At 32.3% G+C, this 23,676-nt stretch overlaps 1 protein-coding gene across 5 annotated transcripts in view; it reads left to right on the top strand.

Moving 5' to 3' along the window:
• NIPBL (NIPBL cohesin loading factor) overlaps nucleotides 1-23,676 on the top strand; it is a 199,915-nt gene that overhangs the window by 131,045 nt on the left and 45,194 nt on the right. For 4 of the 5 annotated variants that reach the window (XM_082453663.1, XM_082453660.1, XM_082453661.1 and 1 more), the window contains 18 exons: nucleotides 1,719-1,913; nucleotides 2,155-2,226; nucleotides 2,323-2,412; nucleotides 3,976-4,079; nucleotides 7,421-7,507; nucleotides 9,791-10,022; nucleotides 11,134-11,285; nucleotides 11,850-11,930; nucleotides 12,395-12,495; nucleotides 13,932-14,070; nucleotides 15,639-15,721; nucleotides 16,311-16,443; nucleotides 17,514-17,657; nucleotides 19,810-19,899; nucleotides 20,998-21,212; nucleotides 21,324-21,426; nucleotides 22,045-22,143; nucleotides 22,245-22,391. In XM_082453663.1, the coding sequence (XP_082309789.1) occupies nucleotides 1,719-1,913; nucleotides 2,155-2,226; nucleotides 2,323-2,412; nucleotides 3,976-4,079; nucleotides 7,421-7,507; nucleotides 9,791-10,022; nucleotides 11,134-11,285; nucleotides 11,850-11,930; nucleotides 12,395-12,495; nucleotides 13,932-14,070; nucleotides 15,639-15,721; nucleotides 16,311-16,443; nucleotides 17,514-17,657; nucleotides 19,810-19,899; nucleotides 20,998-21,212; nucleotides 21,324-21,426; nucleotides 22,045-22,143; nucleotides 22,245-22,391 (2,267 nt within the window). The remainder of the gene's footprint in view (nucleotides 1-1,718; nucleotides 1,914-2,154; nucleotides 2,227-2,322; nucleotides 2,413-3,975; nucleotides 4,080-7,420; nucleotides 7,508-9,790; nucleotides 10,023-11,133; nucleotides 11,286-11,849; nucleotides 11,931-12,394; nucleotides 12,496-13,931; nucleotides 14,071-15,638; nucleotides 15,722-16,310; nucleotides 16,444-17,513; nucleotides 17,658-19,809; nucleotides 19,900-20,997; nucleotides 21,213-21,323; nucleotides 21,427-22,044; nucleotides 22,144-22,244; nucleotides 22,392-23,676) is intronic. The other variant, XM_082453662.1, reaches the window with a different exon arrangement.

The following is a 23,676-nucleotide window of genomic DNA, read 5'->3' as shown; positions in this document are numbered from 1 at the left end:
GACTAACTAGGTCATATTTGAGGTCATAGAATACTACTATCTGAACAAGTTTGCTTGTTAGTTGTCATTCCTCAAAGTAGGTATTTTGGTACTTGTTGAAAAAACATTTAGTGAATGCTATACATAAACGACCTGTTTCTCTGACACATGCATACACACCTACTTTTATTAGTATATGAGACAACCCCTCACTAAGAGAATGTTCTGGGGCACACTCATCATAAAAGGGGGGAAATCCTGCCTCTCCTTCATATATTTCATAGTCAGATTTTTGCCTCATTATGAAGAAAATCACTGAAGATTTAAATACATCCATCTACATTCGTCCTCTTGCTATGCCACACCTATAACCACAAAGAAGAGGAAACAAAATTATCTTTGCCATGCTGTCAGTAGATTCTTGAATAGGAATAGCTAGGGCAGCATATAAAGGTAAGATTAGCCAAGGTATAGACATTGATTACCCACACAGAAGGACATCGGCATAAGCATAGAGTGCATGGGCCAAAGGTTGGCATCCTTAAATCTAAGCCAAGTGGGGGACTAGGGACTCAAGCAAGAGTTTTGTCTTAAATACTTGGGTATTGATCATAGTTAAGGATTCAGAATAGAAGCGAGTCACAAGAAAGCAAGGGAGTCAGATTCAGATTAACAGACTAGAAAGTAATTCACTGTCAGCAACAAGTGGTCACTCCAACAACCAGTGTATGATCCCAAGATGTAGAACATATCAGTTCTCTATCCTGGTTTTAACTTGGTAGTGCTTATACTCTAGAGCAGGTATAGTAAATAGTTTTCACTTGTATTCCCTCCAGTTCTCACTGGACAGGCATTTCTAATCAGTCTTTCTTGCTGAAATATGGTGCTTTGTCTCAGGGCTCAGAATTATTCTCAACATTATGCTTTAGGCAGCTACTACCAGTTGATCAGAGTTGATGTGTCAGATGAGATCTGTTTGCCAGTTCTGCCTAGAGGCTCCTGTCAGTACTGATGATTTTAGCAGAATGCTTATACCTCTGGAAGAATGGGGAAGGGATTGAAGGTAACATACATAAATATGCTTACCTAGCATGCATAAGCTTACAAGTTGTCTCCTTGGGTTTAAGCAAGTATATTGTTGGAGAACGGAATTCAATATGTGAGTATTTACAACTATACAGGTTTATTCTGTCTTTGTAGTTTGCGATGTTAGGTTATCAGAGTTTGTTGAATTTATAGCTGAGTTGTGGGCTTAACTTGGCTGTTAATTGACAGTATGCATGGTTACCCACATTCTGTAACACTTTCTCAAAAGTTTACTTTTCCTCCAAACCCCACTCCCCATCAACAGTCCAAATGCTTAAAGGTGTTTCTGGTTTTTATCCAAATTCTAGATAAAGTTTGTTTTATATGTCTTAACCCTGAAGTTTAGATATTATCTTTACTGACTCACTGAATACCTCTTTGAAATTAGCACTGTGGTTTAATTCCCAGAACATTCCTATCTACATTTATTAGCAAACCCATTTCATGTAAAATTTTCTAAATCTAGATAAATGCTAAAATAAGTGATACCATTTCTGTACCATAATTTATATTTCCGCTTAAACAGAATGATTCATAATTTCCTAGATCCACACAATGAAGATTTTTTTCTTCCATGTAATTCATTTTTAAAATACAAGTTTTAATAGTCTTTTAAATGAGGTAAATTATTTGTCATGGGGATTTGCTTCTAGCCTCTAGGAAACGACATAAAAAAGATGATGATAAAGCTTGGGAATATGAAGAGCGTGACAGAAGAAGCTCTGGGGATCATAGGAGAAGTGGCCATTCTCATGAAGGAAGAAGGAGTTCAGGTGGTCGTTATCGAAACCGAAGCCCGTCAGATTCTGACATGGAAGATTATTCTCCTCCTCCCAGCCTTAGTGAGGGTAATTCATCAGTGTCAACGGATTTCTTACATAAGCTGATTTTAAATTTAGGGCTTTAACTTTGAAGAATTTTTATACCTTTTTTATGAACTAATTAAAAACTAATTTTTAATCAAGACAAAAGTTTGGATTGGCAATGATTATTGTTAAAGTATTTAATGTTCAGGAAGAAAGTAGAAACAAATACATGTATTTTAAGTTGTAATTACTGCATTTCAGTATTTCTTTTTGTTCATTTTAGTTGCTAGAAAAATGAAGAAAAAAGAAAAACAGAAGAAGCGGAAAGCTTATGAACCAAAATTAACACCTGAAGGTAACATTTTAGTTTGTCTTTATTCATAGTCTTCAACTTCAGTTTTCTACTTGGAATGTGGATAATAAGTTTTGGGTTTCTTTTCCTCTGTTCTAGAAATGATGGATTCTTCAACTTTTAAGAGATTCACAGCCTCAATAGAGAATATTTTGGATAATTTAGAAGATATGGATTTTACTGCATTTGGTAAAATCATTTTTAAATATATTTGTTTACCTCTAAATATAAACTGAATTTAAGATATATTTATTTACCTATGTGTTAAGCTTTCTGCCAGTTACTCTAGTGGATACAGAGGCATGGTCTGTGCTCTTAAGAAACTTGAAACCTAGCTGTGGAGTCAAGTCTAGTCTGTGTTATCAAGTAACTGAAAACTTTGATATAAAAATCAAGTGTTAAATTAGTTAAGTGTCGATAGTGTTTTTTTTTAAGAGTCCTGAGAGTGCAGCTACCACAGTAGGTTAGAGTAATTAGGGAAGCCTTTATGCAGATGAAACTTGAATGGGCCCTAGATAAGACGGGTACTAATATGAGCAAAGATGCAGAAATAGGAACATATTTAATTTATTCTAAAAGCCAATATTTATTAAATAATTACTGTTTGTCAGTAGTACGTTAAGTGCTAGAGGTGCAGAGATAAGTACCCCAACCCCTGGCTTTAAGTAATACAGAATCTAATATGGAAAACAAAATAGAAAAGCAATCAGAATACAATAGGATTAATGTAATATTACATTTACGGTAATATGTAAAGGTCATATCTATAGATCTAAAGGTGTTAGGCTTATAAAAAACACTGCTTACAGTGTTTAGAGGTACTCTCAACAATTTTATGCCACTTTCAGTAGATACAAACACTAATTTATACAAAAGCTAGATGGTGTACAATAATTCTGATATTAGTACATCTATTTGAAAATGCATTAAAAGGTATATTACCCTTTATTTTAAAAGTATTTGTTTTTGTGACAGTTACTTGCCTAAGTGTCATTAATGCATTTCCCCATTATTTGAAATATCTATCTCATCATTTCTAAAACTTTCCAGTTCTGTGCTGGGAAACTGTCTTCCGTGTCATTTAAGATCCCAACAGGAAGTCATATGGCACTCTCAAATTAGGATAATTTGAGAAGGAGTTATTTACAAAGAGACTGATTACAAAGATGGGGGCAGAATACAGCCAAAACCCAGACTTGGAACTTTCACCATCCCTACACCCAAAGGAACAAGGGTAAAGTGAAATCAACAGAACTCAGTCAATAGGAAAAGGAAAAAAAGTTGTAGAATAGGTTGCGGTGAAAAAAGAAGTAATCTTTTGGTCAGAGGACATAGGCAGCTTGAGCAGACCTTGCAAGGAAGGAGTCAGGGATATAAATACCCTGACCTCACTCTCCTTCTCTTTGATCTTCTGACAGGGCAACCCACTGGCTGAACCCAAACAGAAGCCAGAGGGCATGGGAGACTGTTGATGTAGTCCATACAGGTCAGCCTCCTGGGGCAGAGAGTTTGGTTGAGAAGGGTCATAAAGTAGTAAAGATAAGATATCTCATCTTCCCATCTTAGTCAGAGCTCTAATTTTAACCTGTCCCCTTTCATTCAGGGTTTGCTTGAGGTTTACAGAGGCGTCCTAGGATGTTATTTTAGTTTGTTTATATCTGTTTGTATATCCAGAAATTATTAAGAAGTAAAGCTTACTATTTTGAGCTGTTTCTTTTACCTAAACTGTGTGTGTTTGGATTGGTTTTTCAGGTGATGATGATGAAATTCCTCAGGAACTGCTGTTAGGAAAACATCAGCTTAACGAACTTGGCAGTGAATCTGCTAAAATTAAAGCAATGGGTATAATGGATAAGGTATCTATTACAGTAAAATTTATAACTTTACTTAATTGAAATTAAAGTTTTAAAGGTAAATTGCAAAGTTTACATAAAGTAACTAATGATGAAAAGAAAATTCATGGTTGCCTTCTGAGAGTGTAACAGAATTATTTCTTTTTTTTTTTAAATAAATTTATTTATTGTACTTATTTATTTTTGGCTGCATTGGGTCTTCCTTGTGGTGCACAGGCTTCTCATTGCGCTGGCTTCTCTTGTTGAGGAGCACGGACTCTAGGTGCGTGGGCTTCAGTAGTTGAGGCTCTCGGGCTCTAGAGCGCAGGCTCAGTAGTTGTGGCACACAGCTTAGTTGCTCCACAGCATGTGGGATCTTCCCAGACCAGAGATCGAACCTGTGTCTCCTGCATTGGCAGGCGGATTCTTAACCACTGTGCCACCAGGGAAGTCCCCAGAATTATTTCTTAGAAAAAAAATAACAAAAAAAAAAACACACAACAAAGCTTGAATCAAAGAAATATTCTGCAATCATTCTAAAGAAAATCATTATTGCATTGAAAGAGGCACAGTCCTGGATTTTTGTCACTGTTTATTTTTTCATTGTCTCACATACTTAGATTATTTAAATGCAGAAATACACTAAATTTTTCTTTGACATTTCCTTTAGCCATTTACATTGGTGAAAGAGTAAAGCCACGGTTTTAACACATTAATTGTTGGAGTTTTTTTTAGTTTATTTATTGAAGTATAGTTGATTTACAATGTGTTAATTTCTGCTGTACAGCAAAGTGATTCAGTTATACATCTATATATATTCTTTTTCAGATTCTTTTCCATTATAGTTTATCACAGGATATTGAATAAAGTTCCCTGTGCCATACCTTGTTGTTTATCCATCCTATATATAATAGCTTGCATCTGCTAATCTCAAACTCCCAGTCCTTCCCTTCCCCACTCCCCCACCCCCTTGGCAACCACAAGTCTGTTCTCTATGTCTGTTAACACATTAATTGTTAATAAGTACAGAACCTCATTGCTGTAGGCTTTATAATGACTTTCGTGAGTTGTCTTTCCTCTGAGCTCTCTGTTGCTGAGTAGTCTTATTGCACTAATGGAATAGCAGAATATTTTTTCATTAATAGTAACTTTAAACAATAGTGACAGCATCAAGGGCTAGCTTCCCATAATCTTTATGAGCTACCAGTCACCCCCTAAACCACTGCATGATTGCTATGCAAATATAATTTCAAGACAAATCCTCTCTCCTCCTCTTCTAATCAGGCTCCTCTTATATAGAATTATCTACTCTAAGTCTTAAGTTTCTTAGTCTATAATGTAGAGATAATGATTTGTTCTCCAAGAATAGTAAAAGAATTAATAGAAGACTATATTTACCTGAAGAATTTATCCTCTCAACAAATTAAACTTATTTATTGAGTTTTAAAGTAGACTGGGAAATATTTTAATGTTTTTTCCGAAGTTAAGATATAATCACTTATTCATTTTGTATTCATTTATATTAGTTTCAGGTGTACAAGGTAACAATTCAATATTTGTATGTATTGCAAAATGATACAACAGTAAATCTAGTTAACATCATCACCACACATAGTTACAGTTTTTTTCTTATGATGAGACCTTTAAGTTCTATTCTCTTAGCAACTTGCAAATATAAACTGCAGTATTATTACCTATAGTCACTGTACTGTACATTATATTCCCAGGACTTACTTATCTCATAACTGGAAATTTGTACCTTTTGACCACCTTCACCAACTTCACCCACCCCCACTTCGCACCTTTAGCAACCACCAACGTGTTCTTTATATCTATGAATTCTTTTTTTTAGATTCCACGTATAGGTGATATCATAATTGCATTTATCTTTCTCTGTCTGACTGCTTCTCTTAGCATAATGCCATCAAGGTCCATCCATGTTGTTGCAAATGGCAAGATTTCCTTCTTTTTCATGGCTGAATACACACACACACACACACACACACACCACATTTTCTACATTTTCTTTATCCATTCATCTCCAGTGGACACTTTGGTTGCTTCCATGTCTTGGCTATTGTAAATAATGCTCTACTGAACATGGGGGTGCATATAGCTTATGAAGTTAGTGTTTTTGTTTTCTTCAGATATGTACCCAGAAGTGGAATTGTTTGATTATATGGTAGTTCTATTTTTAATTTTTTAGGAGCCTCCATACTGGTTTTCCATAGTGGCAGCACCAATTTACATTCCTACCAACAGTGCACAAAGGTTCCTTGAGTTTGGTTTTTAAAGCTATACAGACATATCACATAATTAACCAAGAATGAATGTACTATTAGTTCACATTGCTATTACTGTGTGCAGTGAGGGATATGTTGATTTCTTTTGTATACAGGAATATGGCTTCAGTTTTCTGAAGTGCCAATGCCAATCTTCGGTTTTATTTCCTAAGTTCTATAGTTGCATGTAGCTAATATTTCTATTTCAAAAGGTGAATTTGCTGAATATTTTCAAAGCATGGACAGTTTACCAAAAGTCTCAGTAGTTTAATCTCTTGTGAAATTATCTAAAGCAATATTTGGGGGAAATTTCTTCTGTAAGCCAGCATACGAATAATCAAAATGTACTTAATGTCAAGTTATGCTATTGATGCTCCCATTTGACTCTTCTGGCTGTAAGAGTCCTAGCTGCATGATAAGACTCTAAAAGGAGACCTATTCAATCAAGGGAATGAGTAACAGTTGCTCCCTCGCAGAACCTCTAAATCAACAATTAATTTTTTAAATATAGAAAACATTATTTGTAAGAAATGAAACAGATATTTTAAAAATAAGAAAAATTTCTACCAAATAAAGCAGTGTTACCACATTTGTAACTTTTATCATTCTCAGATTCAGGCTTCTGTTATTCAAAATATTACCTGGGATTTTAAGACACCCGCTAAAAAACATTGTGGTGTGGAAACCATGTTATAATTAATTCAACAGATGAAATGTTTAGAGAGTGTGTGTTTGTGCCTGTGTGTTCGTATGCATGTTCAGTGTCACTTTCATAAGAGCAGGGGGCCAGACATCAGAACAAATTCAGTCTTAACTTGCTATGTGGTAAGATTTGAGTTAGTAGCATACATATGTGCCCATTCTGTGTTTGCTATTCTGTCTTTCAAAAACAAATAATTAAGTTCTCTGCATAATCAGATTTTAGTAGAGGATCTAAGTAGGAAAGTTTTGTTTTTCCACTCTTTAAGAGGGTGTTAATGCTGTATATTCCATTGGCCAAAAGGGATAATTGTACAGAATAGTTCTTGAATAATTTATTACGTTTACCAGTGATTGATGAAAGAATTTATGCTTCAATTTTAGCTTTCCACTGACAAAACTGTGAAAGTCCTAAATATCTTGGAGAAGAATATTCAAGATGGGTCGAAGCTCTCCACTTTGTTAAATCATGTAAGTTTAAGATCCATGTTGTTAATTTTACCCTTTCTGTTGTTAAGATGTAAAATTTTTCATATGGAACTTTGGTTTATTGGGGAAATTCCAAATTTCATTAATTTGAGCTTGTTACCACATTTACTAGTTCACATTTAGCCTTGCAGTTAGAATTGGATTTTTAGCTGTTTAAAATTAATGTTACACATTATCAATTCACAGCTTTGATACAAATAAGAATAGTAACAGATGTAAAGTCATTCAATTCAAAAGACCATTCTTTAATCTTACATTATGCTCTTCCTTTTGTAAGTGGATGAGTGTTTCAAATGTCTTTTCATTTATAAAATGAAAATAAAATGTTAGTAGGTAGTAATTCTTTTCCTTGACCTTCCCTAGAGAAATAAATAGTTGGAAACCTTATGGTGATTTCCTAATGTATCCTAAAATGTTAATCCTTATGTATTGTTTTTATATCTAGCTCAAATGGTTGTTGAAAGGATATTAAATAAATTAATTCATGTAACCTGCTTAACAATGTCTGGCACATTATAAGTTCTCAATAAATGTTAACTGCAACTGTCATTACATTTTAGTATGTTTTATCAAAAGCAGTGGCAACATGGTATAATGGTTTATGAACTGAGATCTACCTTCCTAGCATTATAGCAGACTTTCAAAATCATATGTGCATTTGAATTGATCTTGGTGTCTAACATTAATGAATTCAAACACTAATGCTCATAGGAATTTAATGTAAGAGATAAGGATTTGGGAATGTTTTGAGTTAATGAAATTTCTTTATTTTTAAATGACTGATTACAAAAGTAGTGTATTATAGAAATTTTTCAAAACACAAAAAACAGAAAGGTTCAATTTTCATCCAGCAGTAACCACTGTTAACAGTTTTGGTAGATAATACTTCCATTCTCATATGTACATACATACTATATGTATTTAGCACATGCACTGGATTATATCTCGTGAGGGAAATGTTCTTGATGTTTGCAGAAGCCACAGGAGTGCTAAGTGATCTACATGGAATTTAAAAATGTAGAGAAATAATCTCAGGTGGTATTTCTATGCTTTATTAAATATATCCATATTTTTCCAATGCCCTTTTTAAATTAGTTTTTGAATCATAGAAACTAAGGGATTAGAGGACCTATAGTGGCAATATACTACATCTTTAGTCTACAAGTTTTATTTAAAACACTTCGGCAAGAAATTGTGGTAAATATCAAGAATCGACAGTTCTGGAGAACTGGCTGACTCAGTTTTAATGAAATTATTTTCATTCCTGAAAACCTTAGCACTATTTAGTGTGTTGCATTTAAGCCTTAATGTTTGATATGAGTGATGAACCTCCTAAACTGACTCTTCGAAACAGCAATTTCAATATCAAAGAAAAGTTACTTTATTTTTTTAAGTAGGTATGTAAGTAGTAAAATGAAAGAAAGTTAGAGATTGAGTTTTTAGGCATTAGTGATTTAGAAAGCCCTTCTGTGTTTTACAAATATTATACTTTTATTTATTCCTTTTCCCAATGTTATAAGCTTTGAATAGCATGCATACAAAAGTATTCCTAGAACATAAAGTTGATATTTCATAACTAAGGATGTGATAGAAGAATTTTCACTTTAAAAGTAAGATTAAAAGCACTTTTTCCCAATTGTAATGCAGGTTGCGGATATGTAAATTAAAATATAGTCTGTCAGTTGTTGAATTATCTATTTTAGAAAATAAGTTATGTTTTCAGTAGTCTACATAATCACCACTTTTTAATCTCAGTTTCAAAAATACAGTATTGTTGAAAAACAGTTATTAGGAATGATTGAGTCGATAACATTTTACTACTTTTAAATAAGGGTCTATCCTTTGTTGTTAATTTTTGTTTTACTCTCACAAGAGCAAGCAGAACTAAAAAGCTTTAATATTATCATAATGTTTTTAACCCCAAACACAAAATGATTTATGTATAATTATCATCTTTAGCTAAAATCGTAGATTTGAATAAATTAGACAGAAGATAAACATAACTATAAGTTTGTTATTGGAATGACATTTAGTGGTGAAATTAGGAGATAAGAGTACATTATGTTTGAAAACATTGAAACAAAAATCATACTTAATGTAATATAAGTATTTGTACTTCATTCCTGATATTCTTTAGATATACACACACCATAACTCTCACCACGTTTTCAACCTGTGAAAATCAAATATATTATAATCTTTAAAAAATATTTTAACCTATAATTGTGTTTATTTCCATTTCATTAACAATGTACTGTTTTATAGAATAATGATACTGAAGAAGAAGAAAGGTTATGGAGAGACCTTATTATGGAGAGAGTGACAAAATCAGCAGATGCCTGTCTTACAACTATCAACATTATGACATCCCCTAACATGCCAAAAGCTGTATATATTGAGGATGTAATCGAAAGAGTTATACAGTACACTAAATTTCATTTGCAGAATACACTTTATCCTCAGTATGATCCTGTTTACAGATTAGATCCTCATGGAGGTTAGTTTGCCCATTTATACTGATAGTTTTTTAGTATAACATCAAAATTACCTGTTATATAATTTTACCACGTCGGATGGGTCAGAATGCAATGACTTAAAATGGCACCAAAATTGTTTGATTATATAAATTGTAATAAACACTGACTTACATTTGACTAGAATATAGAACTTGTTTTAATCCAGTACTTGTTCAGTGATAATTTCTTTAGCAACTATTTATATATAATAAGAAGTAATTTCTACTGGTCTGAGATTTTCCCAGATAACAGTAGCTTCTGGTTCCATTTATCACTTCCCCCAAATTTTACCCAAAATATTATCTACAAAATGGATTGATTAAAGATATATAATTCGGGCTGCCCTGGTGGCGCAGTGGTTGAGAATCTGCCTGCTAATGCAGGGGACACGGGTTCGAGCCCTGGTCCGGGAAGATCCCACATGCCGCGGAGCAACTAGGCCCGTGAGCCACAACTACTGAGCCTGCGTGTCTGGAGCCTGTGCTCCGCAACAAGAGAGGCCACGATAGTGAGAGACCCGCGCAGCGCGATGAAGAGTGGCCCCGGGCCGCTTGCCACAACTAGAGAAAGCCCTAGCACAGAAACGAAGACCCAACATAGCAATCAATCAATCAATCTTTAAAAAAAATAAAAATATATAATTCTTTCTCTTATTTATAATCTTTATAAATGAGTCATGTATGTTAACATGTATACATTTAAAGAGAGGAGAGCAAACTTGGATCACAAATACCTACTGTTAATTACCTGTTGTTAAATTATTGCAAGTTGATTTCAAGGGAAATATAATCTTAATATCCTCCAATCAGTGGAAAAAAATAGAAATAAAGTAATCCTTAAGATACAAGAATTTAATAACCATTGAAGTGTACCATGAATTATCTGTTATAAGAATGTTGACTTTCTAACTGAATATTCCCTAAAGAATAATTTTCTCTTTTAATAAATAGACAGCTTTATTTGCCAGGTTGTGTTTTTATATAGGGGAAAAAAAAGGTGTGTACTTTTAATTCAGAAAGCAGTTTTATTACTTTTTAATAAACATTATTACAAGTTGATATATTCCTTGTTTTGAATTTTTTTTCATTTTAGGAGGCTTATTAAGTTCAAAGGCAAAACGGGCTAAATGTTCTACCCATAAGCAGAGAGTAATAGTAATGCTTTATAATAAAGTTTGTGACATTGTTAGCAGCTTATCAGAACTACTAGAAATACAGCTTCTTACAGACACAACAATTCTTCAGGTAAGTTTTTTTCAAGCATTTTCCATATTTCTAGACCAAAAAAATAAAGGAGAATAAGGGACCTAATTGAGTTCAGTATAAAACCTCACTCACTCAATAATAATACCAGCACTATGTTAATTTTTTCCATTCAGAGTATTTTATATCTAAATGGAAGAAATGAGTCTAGAGAAGTTTTAAAAAGAAACATTTGGGGCAGAAGACAGGTGAATGTAGTATAAATTCTAAACTGTGAATTATTTGAAAGATAAATGATCATTTCCTTTAAAATGTGTCAGGATGCTTCTTCCAGAACAGTGAACTATGTTTTGTTTTTTACATTCCTCTGACATTTATCAATCCAGAAGTTAGAGATCAGAGGAATGGCAGCTATGAAGGAAGGTCTGTGCTAATTTGCTTGAGGGTGAAAGGGAACAAAAGGAAAAACTAGGTGCTGATTGATGAGGGAAAAGAAAATGCTCTCAGTGTTTTCCAGAAGTTTATGAATGCTTTGGGGTTTAGTAAGGTAGAATGTTACTGAAATCTGTTACAGATGTGTACTGATTACTGTCTGTGTCTGTGCAGGTATCATCAATGGGAATAACACCATTTTTTGTGGAAAATGTCAGTGAATTACAGTTGTGTGCCATTAAGTTAGTCACTGCAGTAAGTATAATCAGTTCACATTTTTAGTTATCTCTCAGAAAAATAACAGTGGTATCATTCAATCCAAATGTGCAAAACCTAATGCAGATTTGAGTTTTCCGTGAGGACTATTTTAGTATGCCTTAGATTTCAAACACTTCTAAATATTTAAAAATATTTCAGTTAATAATTCCTTAATATTTACTGTAAAATCAATTATTTTAAATCATTTAAATCTTGGTTTACGTTTCATACCCAAGATATCATATTCCTCTAGATGAAACTAGCATACTATGACTTCTACAAGAATGTCATAATTAATGATAGAAAAGTTGAGCAAATTAAGTCATTACCATCAAAGATGATGAAAACATTTTCATTCTAAATGGCAGATAATATTTTTTATCACATGGTATAGTATCATTTTTGTTTATTTTCAAATAATTATAACAAACTTAATTTGGAATCTTATAATTACTAAATAGGTATTCTCAAGATATGAAAAACATAGGCAGTTAATTTTGGAAGAAATTTTTACTTCACTTGCAAGATTACCTACCAGCAAGAGGAGCTTAAGGAACTTCAGGTAACTAACTATAGCAAAGTCCGAGTATAATGAAGAACTCCATTGTACTGTAGCCATCATATATTTATTCTTTATCATTTCTGTCTGATTTTTATTTTAATGATCAAATAAAAGAGAGGCAATTCAGTCTCAGAACAGCGTGAAGAATACCTTAGGTGTGAGAAATGACAATGCACATTTTAGAGACTTAAAAGTTCAGTGATTTGCAAGTGTAAAGATCTGTGGCAAGGATTTTCAGTCTTGGCATTATTGATATTTTGGGCCAAATAATACTTTATTTGCAGTGCTGTCCTGTACATAGTAAGATGCTTAGCAGCATCCTTGACCTCTACCTAATAGATACCAAAAGAAACGCACCTTTTCAAATTACGATCACCAAAATTTTCACTAGACACTGGCAAATGTCCTCTGAAGGGCAAAATCATCCCTGGTTAAGAACTATTGGCCTGTGAGAAGAGCAATAGAAAATACGGCTCCAGAGTCAGAGACAGTTCAAGGATTTTATAAGCCTTACGAAGGAACTTGAACTTAATCCTTTATACAGTAGTAAGTCATTACATAATATTTTTAAAAGAGAGCCGAAAAATTACTCTAACAGAAGTATAGAAAATAGGCATGACGATTAAACACTCTTAATCACTAAGCACAGAGTAACTAAGGAATGTTATCCACCGCTGTGGTCAGCATTATTGCCTTTGTTGGCATAGGTAATCATCATCATTTTCATAACTATCATTATAATATTCCTGGCTGATTAAATGTGTTGATCTAGCTTATAGGGTTATATTTAGATTGCTTTGAAGGCTGTCTTCTGTAAAATAATTGTTTTTATCTTAATTTTTTAGACTGTGTACTGATAAACATCTATTGTCCATTAAAACCTGAAGAAAAGCTATCAACATCTAAAGGAGTTCTTACGTTTTTAACTGTCTTTTAAACAAAAAGATTTAAAATTTGATTTTTTATATTCTGTCATAAAATATTCTATAACATAGAATATTTTATATTCTATGTTGCTCATACTCGAACATATGATCAGGAGCTGACTATGTAGCAGATTTTAATAAGAAAATGAATACCAGAATGCCTGGGCATTGGGAAATCCTGAAGACTTCTCATTTTAAAAATCATTTTGAAAAATATTTGATATTTTTTGTTATAATTTTTCAATCTGCAGTACATATATAAAGTATAGAATTTTATATTAAATACTGCATTTTTCCTTTGACTATTTTAATTATCTATGCATAGGCATTTAGTTGGTTTTTTGATAAGTTAGAAATAATTAGACTTAAGGACATTATTATAAGCAGTAAAGACAATGCCTAGAAATATTGGTAAAGAAAGCATCCTGAAACTTTCAGATCATAGATGACATGTAAAATGAAATTCTCTTCATACTCTGTAAGATTTAAATATTTTCTTCTCCGTTAAAGGTTAAACAGTAGTGATATGGATGGAGAGCCTATGTATATTCAGATGGTTACAGCACTGGTTTTACAACTAATTCAGTGTGTGGTACACTTACCATCATCAGAGAAGGACTCTAATTCAGAAGAGGACTCAAATAAAAAAGTAAGGAATCATTTGTAAGTTTTATAACTGTGTATTTTTGTAGGAGGAAGCAACTGTATTCTCTGCCATTCTTATAAAACTGAAGTTCTTAATTAGGGCTTCATGACTGGGCTTTCAGATCCTTGAAGAGCATTAAACTAAGTTTTAGGAGACTTGAGTTCTTGTCCTGACTGTTACATCCACCAGTCATGAAACGTACAAATCGTTTTAATCTGAGTTTGTTTCTTCAGCTATAAAATGGGAATGATAATACCTAACAAGCCTACTATTACAAGTTGTAAGACTCAAGTGAGATATTGAATGTGAAAGTGAATAATATTATAATTATAATATGCAGTATCTATAATCACATACAGTAAATAATCATTAATATAATTAATGTTAAATTCATGTAGAAAATGTTATGCCCTCACTATTGAGTAACTTATAGCTAAGATTTGCTTTTGGTTTTGTAACTCTTACCCATCAACACTTAAAATTTTTCCAAGTTTTATAGTTTTACCTCAAAGAAGTTCAAAAGAAAGAGAGAGAATTTTATTTCCTAATTCTTTTATAGTCGTGGCTGTGTGTATAGTAATAAATAATAAAGTGACTGGTTAATAAAGTATAAAATGAATATCAAAAAAGTTGAGGTCCCTGTTCTCCCCTTCTCCTAATCTCACTGTTCTCTTTTCAGTTTTTCTTTCCTTACCATTGGTGAATGTTTATCTTCGTCCATTTATTTATTTATTTATCTGTATAAATTTGATACAGAATTTTTTAATTTACATAAATGATACAGTGACATATTTACAGCTAATTTTTTCACTCACCATTGTTTTTAATACATGTAACTAATGCTAGATTCTTTTTGATTTAGGTTAAACACATCATATATGACATACAACAACTTGAAGCGAAAGTTTCTCTAGATATACTTAGAAATAGAATATTAAATCATAGTGTACATGCACTTTTAACTTCACTGGAACTTGTCAGTTTTCTCACTAAAGTGGTGTTCTAGTTTACATTCTTACATTTTGATTTTGCCTAGTCTGGTTAGTGTGAAATGATACCATGTTTTATTTTTCATTTTTCTGGTTACTAGTGAACTTTTTCATATATTTATTCACTTTTCGGGTTTCCACAACTTTGAATTAACTATTTATATCCTGGTCTTTAAATTTCTAATGAAGGAGTTGAATTTGTTTAGTATTATATTCTAGCATTCCATAAACTTTGAGCTTGCAATTTTTTTTGAAATTCTTTTTGTGTTGATATTTTCAATCAGAATTGTTCTGATCATGATAAACAACTGTTGATATTTCATTTGTTAAACACATTTGTCACTCTTAACATATTTTAATAAATAAAAATGAACTCTATCAATATTTTTATTTAGTTTTTATGAAGTATTGAAATATATTTAGTATGCTAATTGTAGCTTCCCTTTTTATAAATAATAGTTAAGATTTTTAGTATTTAAATGTATTGCCCCTATATTCAGTAATAACATGGCAATAGCAACTGAAATAACTTGTATGTTGGTCATTTCTTATATCTGTATAAATTCATTTTTCTCAATCTAGGTTGACCAAGATGTTGTCATTACCAATTCTTATGAAACAGCCATGCGAACAGCCCAAAACTTCCTTTCCATCTTCCTTAAAAAGTGAGTAAAATTAACATAATCTGATTTTTATTTTCGCCATATAGAGAATAGTTCATTTATTTTATGTAAAAGATTACATCCAACTTCCTGCTGTAATCTGAACCTTGACTATATCTCCCTGACTCTTGATTTCCTTATCTTTAAAATGAGGAAATTAGAATATTAGAAATCTAAAATTTTACGAACTTGCTCATATGTTGAACTCCCGAAGTTAAAGTTCGAGACTGAAATTCTGTAATTTTTTTTCAGTGAATTTTGGGACTTTCTAATTGAATAGGAAAGTTTGGGGAGAGAGGTTTCCTTAGCTTTCATAAGAATTTATAGTAATCTCATAGAAAAACAGTAGTCATTATTTAAAATGTGTTACACTTGCCAGAAAATTATGTTAATGCCAATAAATGAATTCCCTGTAGTAGGGGAAAAAATGAAGATTGAAACAGATTCATTTTAAACCATACTTTATTTAAGGTACTCTCGTATACCATGTTTAGATATGAGAGAAGAGAAAAACTTAGTTAACAAAGTTTTAGTCATATTGGTGAACATGTCACCTAAATTCACAGCCTTTCCATTATTTATCTTTGAACAGATGTGGTAGTAAGCAAGGTGAAGAAGATTACAGACCACTATTTGAAAATTTTGTTCAAGACCTTCTTTCAACAGTCAATAAGCCTGAATGGCCAGCTGCTGAACTACTCCTTAGTTTGTTAGGGAGACTGTTGGTAAGAGTATAGCATTTAAAGATTATTAGATTACTAGAAGACAACATAATGAGGATGTACTCTGATTCACAGATGATGAATTCTTTAAAAATGTGTAAGGAAATATGACCATTGCATCTCTATTTTTGCATGTGCATAACTGTACACAATACTGTCAGTACCTTGTAGAAACTTTGAAATGTTGTGACTTTTGGTGCTTTCATTTCATTGCATAAGATAACAGTACTTTAAAAAACTTTTTTTTGTTGTTGTTTTTTGTTTTGTTTTGTTTTGTTTGGAGGTATTGTTAGTTAAAAGCATCTCAACACTGAGTCATAAGTTATTGTAGTTAATTCATTTCAAAGCATGAAACTGATTAATGTGAACTCTGTCATCTTTAAGAGTATTTCTAAAAACATGACACATTTTAGTCCTAATGTAATATTGTATTAGGGAAATGCAAAGAAATACTATTGTGATTTTTCTTTTTATCTTTAGACTACATTTGGACTTGTGCAATTGTTACAAAGTTTTTGGGACCTTACTTTTTGTCAGCTGGAAAACTTAATACTATTCTGAAACCAAGATAATTTTTCATAGGCATCAGAATTCCAGCCTAACAAATTCTTACTCAGTAATAATCCCATTTTATAGAGTTTAGCCTACATTTAAAGAAAGTGACTGTGTTCTTAAGAAGGTTTAATTTATGTATATATATATATATATATATATATATATATATTTTTTTTTTTTTTTTTTTTTTTTAATGAAAATGTTAACAATTCCAGAAACTCAAAAGGCAATTACTGGGAGTTCCCTGGTGACCTAGTGGTTAGGATCCTGGGCTTTCACTGCCATGGCCTGGGTTCAGTCCCTGGTCAGGGAACTAAGATCCCATACGCTCTGGGGTGCAACCAAAAAAATAAAATAGAATAAAATTTTTTAAAAAGTCAATTACTTTGTGGAACAATATCACAGGGGAAAAAAGTGTTTAAATTTCAAATAATACAACATAGATTTGGAATTTATAAGTTGCTATTAAAAATAGTAAAAATTGGTTAAATTAAAACAAAATTATTTTTCATGTGTAGGTTCATCAATTCAGTAACAAGTCAACAGAGATGGCTTTAAGAGTGGCATCTCTTGATTACCTTGGAACTGTTGCTGCACGACTGAGGAAAGATGCTGTTACAAGCAAAATGGATCAAGGGTCTATAGAACGAATTTTAAAACAGGTATTGAGATAAAGAATTTGAATTTTGGGGATAAGTAATAGTTAAGTACTTTTTTTAGATATTCTTATGTTAGTGTTGCATTTCATTTTGTAGATTCAGAATAAAATCTTACTCCTAAAAATGGGCTTTTTCAAAAGCTCCACTGAGAAAATTTATACCGTAGGGTGAATTGTGAGTAACAGGAACTTTCAAATGATTTATATAATCCTTAATTTACTTTTCTTTTTGTGAACTACTGTTATGAATGTATGATTCTATTTCCTATTTGGTTTAACAATACCTTTTTTTTTTTTTTAAACTATGGACGAGGTGGTAGTAATACTAAAAGTTACTTAAGAAAATTGATAGGTAAATAATCTCTAATCCTACCATGCACAATGTTTTCACTTTCTTTCTACTCTTTTTTCTTTTTTTAATGTCCATAACCATATCCATGCTGGCCGTGACAAATGCCTCTAATTTTTTTTTCTTGTTACTATACTTTGCATTTTGAAATAATTTTAAACTTACAGGAAAGTTTTAAGAATAGTACAAAAAGCTCCCATTAATCTTTCACCCAGATCCCTTAGTGGTTGACATTTGCTTTATCATTCTTTTTCAAAATATACACGCATGTGTATCTATATATGCATTTTTATTTTCTTCTGAACCATTTTGAGCAGACAGGATGCCCCCATGACCCCTGAATTTCAAAGTGTGATTCCCTGGACAAGCAGCACCAAGTTTTACATCACCTAGGAACTTGTTAGAAATGCAAATTCTCAGGACTCTCTCTGGAACTACTGAATCAGAAGCTCTGGTGGTGGGGACAAGCAGTCTGGTTTAACAGACCCTCCAGGTGATTCTGTTGAATGCTGAAGTTTGAGAACCACTGCTTTGTGTATGTTTTCCACGAACAAGAACTCTCACTTAAATATCCACAGTACCTCTATGAAAAGCAAGAAATTACCATTAATATAATACTACCATTTAATGGAATATTACCATTCCTGTTGTATTTAGTAGATTATCATTTGTTGCTATCATTATTGTAGCACTCAAATTGAACTAGATTTGACTAGTGGGAGCCCCTTTAAACTGCCTTTTGTATCTTTTTGATATCTTCCCATCTTTCCTTGAGGACTTTGTGGCACAAGATGTTTCAGACTCATCTTTTACTTTCTTGCGCCAGCCCTGGAATCAGCCATTTCTCCAAGTATTGCTGATTCCTTTCATTGAAGAATGGTAACTAGGTGATTTTCAGTATTTCTGAGAGTAGACCTAGGACCTCTTATTTGCCACATACGGCCATGTATTGTACACTGTAAAACTTGAGGGGAGTGATCCTTGCTAAATATTTTTATGACTCTTGACATACTTCCAAAAAGCTTTTGGAACTTTACAGTGTACTAGTTTACAGTGCCATGACTAATTTCTGAATGTATCCCTTTCACTATACTCCAAGAACATAGGTTATTCTAATCTTTGTTTTCTACTTAGATATATTCTAAACCATATATTTGGCATTTCACATGGTAAACCAGAGAATAAGCTATAGACATTAATGTCAACTCAGGGTTAATTTCTGCTTCTGTATTGTTCTCGACAGAACTAAAGACTCAGTCCCTTTCTGATTCTAGATCAAATGCACAGCTCAAATATACCTACTGTATATTTAATACCCTACATGAAATAAAGTACTATTTTATGTTAATTGCAAATAAAAATATTTCCCTTTCAGAATGTTTTTTTTAAATAATATCCCAAAGACACCTGTAACACATAATAATTCAGACAATAATTAGTTTCCATTTACTAGATTAAAAGTTTGGAGTTATCTCTTAGCAAACAGAAAACCAGTGCTAGGACCTTCCTACCTCTGAAGATTTACATACACGTTGTTCTAATAATTATTATGTCAGCTACTTACAAGCTTCTTTAAAGAAAGTTAACATGTAGTTCATAAAAATAAAGGCTAACCTCAGCTATTAGTACACTTCAGCTATCAATATATAATGTTTTTCAAAAATAGTATTCTTCTGTTTCTTTCTATACTTATATTTTTATTTTTATCATTTATCAGATTTTTCCCTCAGATTTGTGTATGCAACTGGATGATTTGTTAAAGAACATTAGTAATATCTTTTTTGTTACTACTTGGTTTATTTTGTAGGTTTCAGGAGGAGAAGATGAAATCCAACAATTGCAAAAAGCATTGCTTGATTACTTGGATGAAAACACTGAGACTGATCCTTCACTAGTGGTAGGATTCTGTTCTCCCTTTTTTTTGTAGAGTTTACATGTTTGTTTCAAACTTGGTCTGAAAGAAAATTGAGAAGTGTTGTGAAGAGGAAAGTTGTATTGGAATCTTGATTTTTAAAACAGGGGTACATGATAGTCTAAACAGAAAAGAATGATTATGGATTGATTTGTCTTAAATGGAATTCTGGTACAGATAGTGTAGTTTACTAAAATTGTGTGACATGGGAAATATTTGGAAATCTTTCCATAGGTTATCTTTGAGACCAAGTGAGAGCATTTGTCCAGGTGGTGCATGAGATGATCTGTTAGCATATAAAAAGAATATTAGAATTTTATGTCTATATTTATTTTTAAATATAATCCCTAATTCTGTTTTTTTATGTATTAGGTATCCAGAATATTAGTATAAGAAGTTTATATGTAAAATTTATACAGTATATTGGGGCACTTTTTAATTTTTTTTTTAATTGATGAGATATGCATCTAAAGAGGTTGGAGATAACTAAGCTGTTCAGCCAACTACTGCAGGTTTTCAGTCTTTGTGGAAAGGAACAGATCATACAGTGATGTATGTCAATTATTTCTCAATAAAAGTGAAAAAAAACAGGAACAGATTAAAAGGAACAGATTATAGGTGTGCCTTAGTGTTAATATATTTCAATAATAATTGGCTATGTATTTCTTGAAAAAGTAAGGTGAAATTTTGAAAATAACTATAGAGTCTTCTACCTTCAGCATTTTATCCATGTGTTCTAAACTTTTCTAGTTGACCCATCTTCTCTCTAATTTTACTGACCCGTTGTGTGATCCATCCTTAGTTAAGTAGTTGATAGTAGTATTGTAGACTTAATACAGTTGTGTTTATAAAATTATCTTTTGACATCATTGATATAACCGTTAGGACAAAGTAAAATAATAAGTTTTCTGTCATTTAGATGTTCTAAATGTTCTAGCTTTCTTAAAATCTGTCTTTATCTGATGGAAGTTTTTTTAAAGTAAACCTTGATATTTGTATTCCTGATTGTGAACACTTTATCAGTAGGTTGGAAATTTTGTTACTAATTTCATCAAACTCAAATCTCACCAAATTTCTTTCCAGTTTTCTCGTAAATTCTATATAGCCCAGTGGTTCCGTGATACAACTCTGGAAACAGAAAAAGCAATGAAATCACAAAAAGATGAAGAATCATCTGAAGGAACACATCACGCAAAGGAAGTTGAGACAACTGGTCAAATTATGCATCGAGCTGAAAATCGGAAAAAGTTTCTTAGAAGCATTATCAAAACCACACCTTCTCAGTTCAGCACATTAAAGTAAGATCCAAAGAGAAAACATCTTTACTTTTTCAGTTATCTCTTTGATATCTATTTACCTACTTTTCAAAAAAATTAAATAAATTAAAATTTAATGACTTTTTGTTGCAGGATGAACTCTGATACTGTGGACTATGATGATGCTTGTTTGATTGTTCGATACTTGGCCTCTATGAGGCCGTTTGCCCAGAGCTTTGATATTTATTTGACACAGGTAAACTGGACCAGAATTCCTTATACAATGAAATTGATTTTTCTAATTCTGGTTATTTGTGTTTGAGTATGATGTCTATTCATTGTTGAGAACAGATATTTTAAAAAATCATGAAAGTAACATTTGTTTCTGTGTTCCATATTTGTTAAAATATCTTTGTTCTGCATGCCTTTTACCTATTGATTCTTGTTTTACAGATAAATGGATATGTATCTGTATGGTACAGGTAGAGTGATGGTATATAGGTAGAGTGATTGGTGTTATAAAAATATTCAATTCCAAGTTATTATTTAAATGATACTAAATATCATTGATTAAAGTTACAGATAGGAAGGTTTCAGTGGGGCTACAGGTTCTTGCAGATGAAGCATAGCAATAAAAAACAGGTTTAATTGAGAATGCCAGGATAAAGGAAAGTCCCTAAAGCATAGAATGCCTTACCATGTTTTAAGTTAAAGCTTTGGATCAGTAAGATAACAGATCTTTTACTCACTTATATAAAAATTAAAGGAAAGTGAATATGATATTTATTTTAATTGTTTTGCATGTTTTCTTTCTATATTTTGTTAAATGTTATGTGTTCTAAAATTGATGAAAATGTCAATATTTGCTTGGCAGATCCTTCGAGTTCTTGGTGAAAATGCAATTGCCGTTCGAACAAAAGCCATGAAGTGTTTATCTGAGGTTGTTGCTGTAGACCCCAGTATTCTAGCAAGGGTAAAGAGGAGCACAGATGATTCTTTTTATTTGAGTTTTCTATTCAAATTAAAATATTAGTTCTACTTAGTATAAATTACATTTTCTTTATTTTTCTTTAGCTGGATATGCAGCGAGGAGTTCATGGACGATTGATGGATAACTCCACTAGTGTCAGAGAAGCAGCAGTAGAATTACTAGGTCGATTTGTCCTTTGTCGACCTCAGCTTGCTGAGCAGTATTATGATATGCTGATTGAAAGAATATTGGTATGTTTGTTATGTCATTTTTATTGTAATTTATGAGTATAATTTTGCCTTCCTAATGTCACTTTTTAAAAATGTTAAGCTAGAAATGTAGATATCAATTATGTATTTATATTACCTAATCTGTAAACTATAGCAACTTTCTAAAGAAGGACATATTTCAAGAGGAGGGCTGCTCAGTATTGTAAAACAAATCATTGGCAAAAATTGGATTCCTTTTTCCAGTTACTCTTGCCTTTTGATTATGCCAGTTTACAATGAGTAAATGATAGGCGCTACATGGCATAGTTAAATATTTTGGACAGGAATCTAGAGTAATTATATATGTATGTATATAAGCAGGAAGAATTGTTTCAGTGAGAACTAGGTATAGAACTTTGGTGTCTGACAGTATTTTTGGCCGTTATGTATATTTGCATGTTTCCTTAAAGCTGAATTATGACAAGCTCAGATACCTGCAAGTTAAACAAGAAAGTCATTTGAGTCTTAACACCAAACTTAAGAAACACTATTCTAAGATATTCTTTTCTTCTATATCATTGAATTCTCTGGCCCTGAAGTATTTCCCTGGAAAATGAAAGGAAACATTGGCATTACAAATTATCTGTAGAATTTTCATACCACCCACTGCGGACATATTGACTTCTTCTGTAACTCAACAGAGATGCATTAGGTACAGGATTAGATATTTCTGAAATGACAAGAGTTTATTTCATCACCTTTAGCCCAGTATTAGAATACAGTGGGACTGAGAGTTAACAGATAATTTCATCTTCAACTAGCATAAAATCTTGATGGAAACAAAGAATTTTAAGGAAAGAGTGGAAGAATTTTTTCCATTTTAGTGCCTCACTCTTTTCAAGAGTGAAGGACAAACTCCTCAGGATTTTCAGGTATAATGAACTCTGACAGTGTCTACCTTAGTAATGTATCCTAAAATATTTTCACAATTGCTAAATTGCATAATGGAAATAATTTTACACAATAAGTGTTCAATGCTTTTTATTTATTTTAAAAATGCTTTAATTCTGAAAATTTGTAAAGTTAAAGAAAAATAGTACAATGAACACCCAAGTAGCCACCACAATATTTCACCTCTATTTTATATATATATATAAATTTATTTATTTATTTATTTATTTTTGGCTGCGTTGGGTCTTCGTTGCTATGCACAGGCTTTCTCTAGTTGTGGCAAGCGGGGGCTACTTTTCATTGCGGTGCACGGGCTTCTCATTGTGGTGGCTTCTCTTGTTGCAGAGCATGGGCTGTAGGCACACGGGCTTCAGTA

This window comes from Balaenoptera physalus (assembly GCF_965194825.1).
Source record: "Balaenoptera physalus genome assembly, chromosome: 3".
In the NCBI taxonomy this organism is placed as follows: Eukaryota; Metazoa; Chordata; class Mammalia; order Artiodactyla; family Balaenopteridae; genus Balaenoptera; species Balaenoptera physalus.
This window is presented reverse-complemented; position numbering and strand designations above follow the sequence as displayed.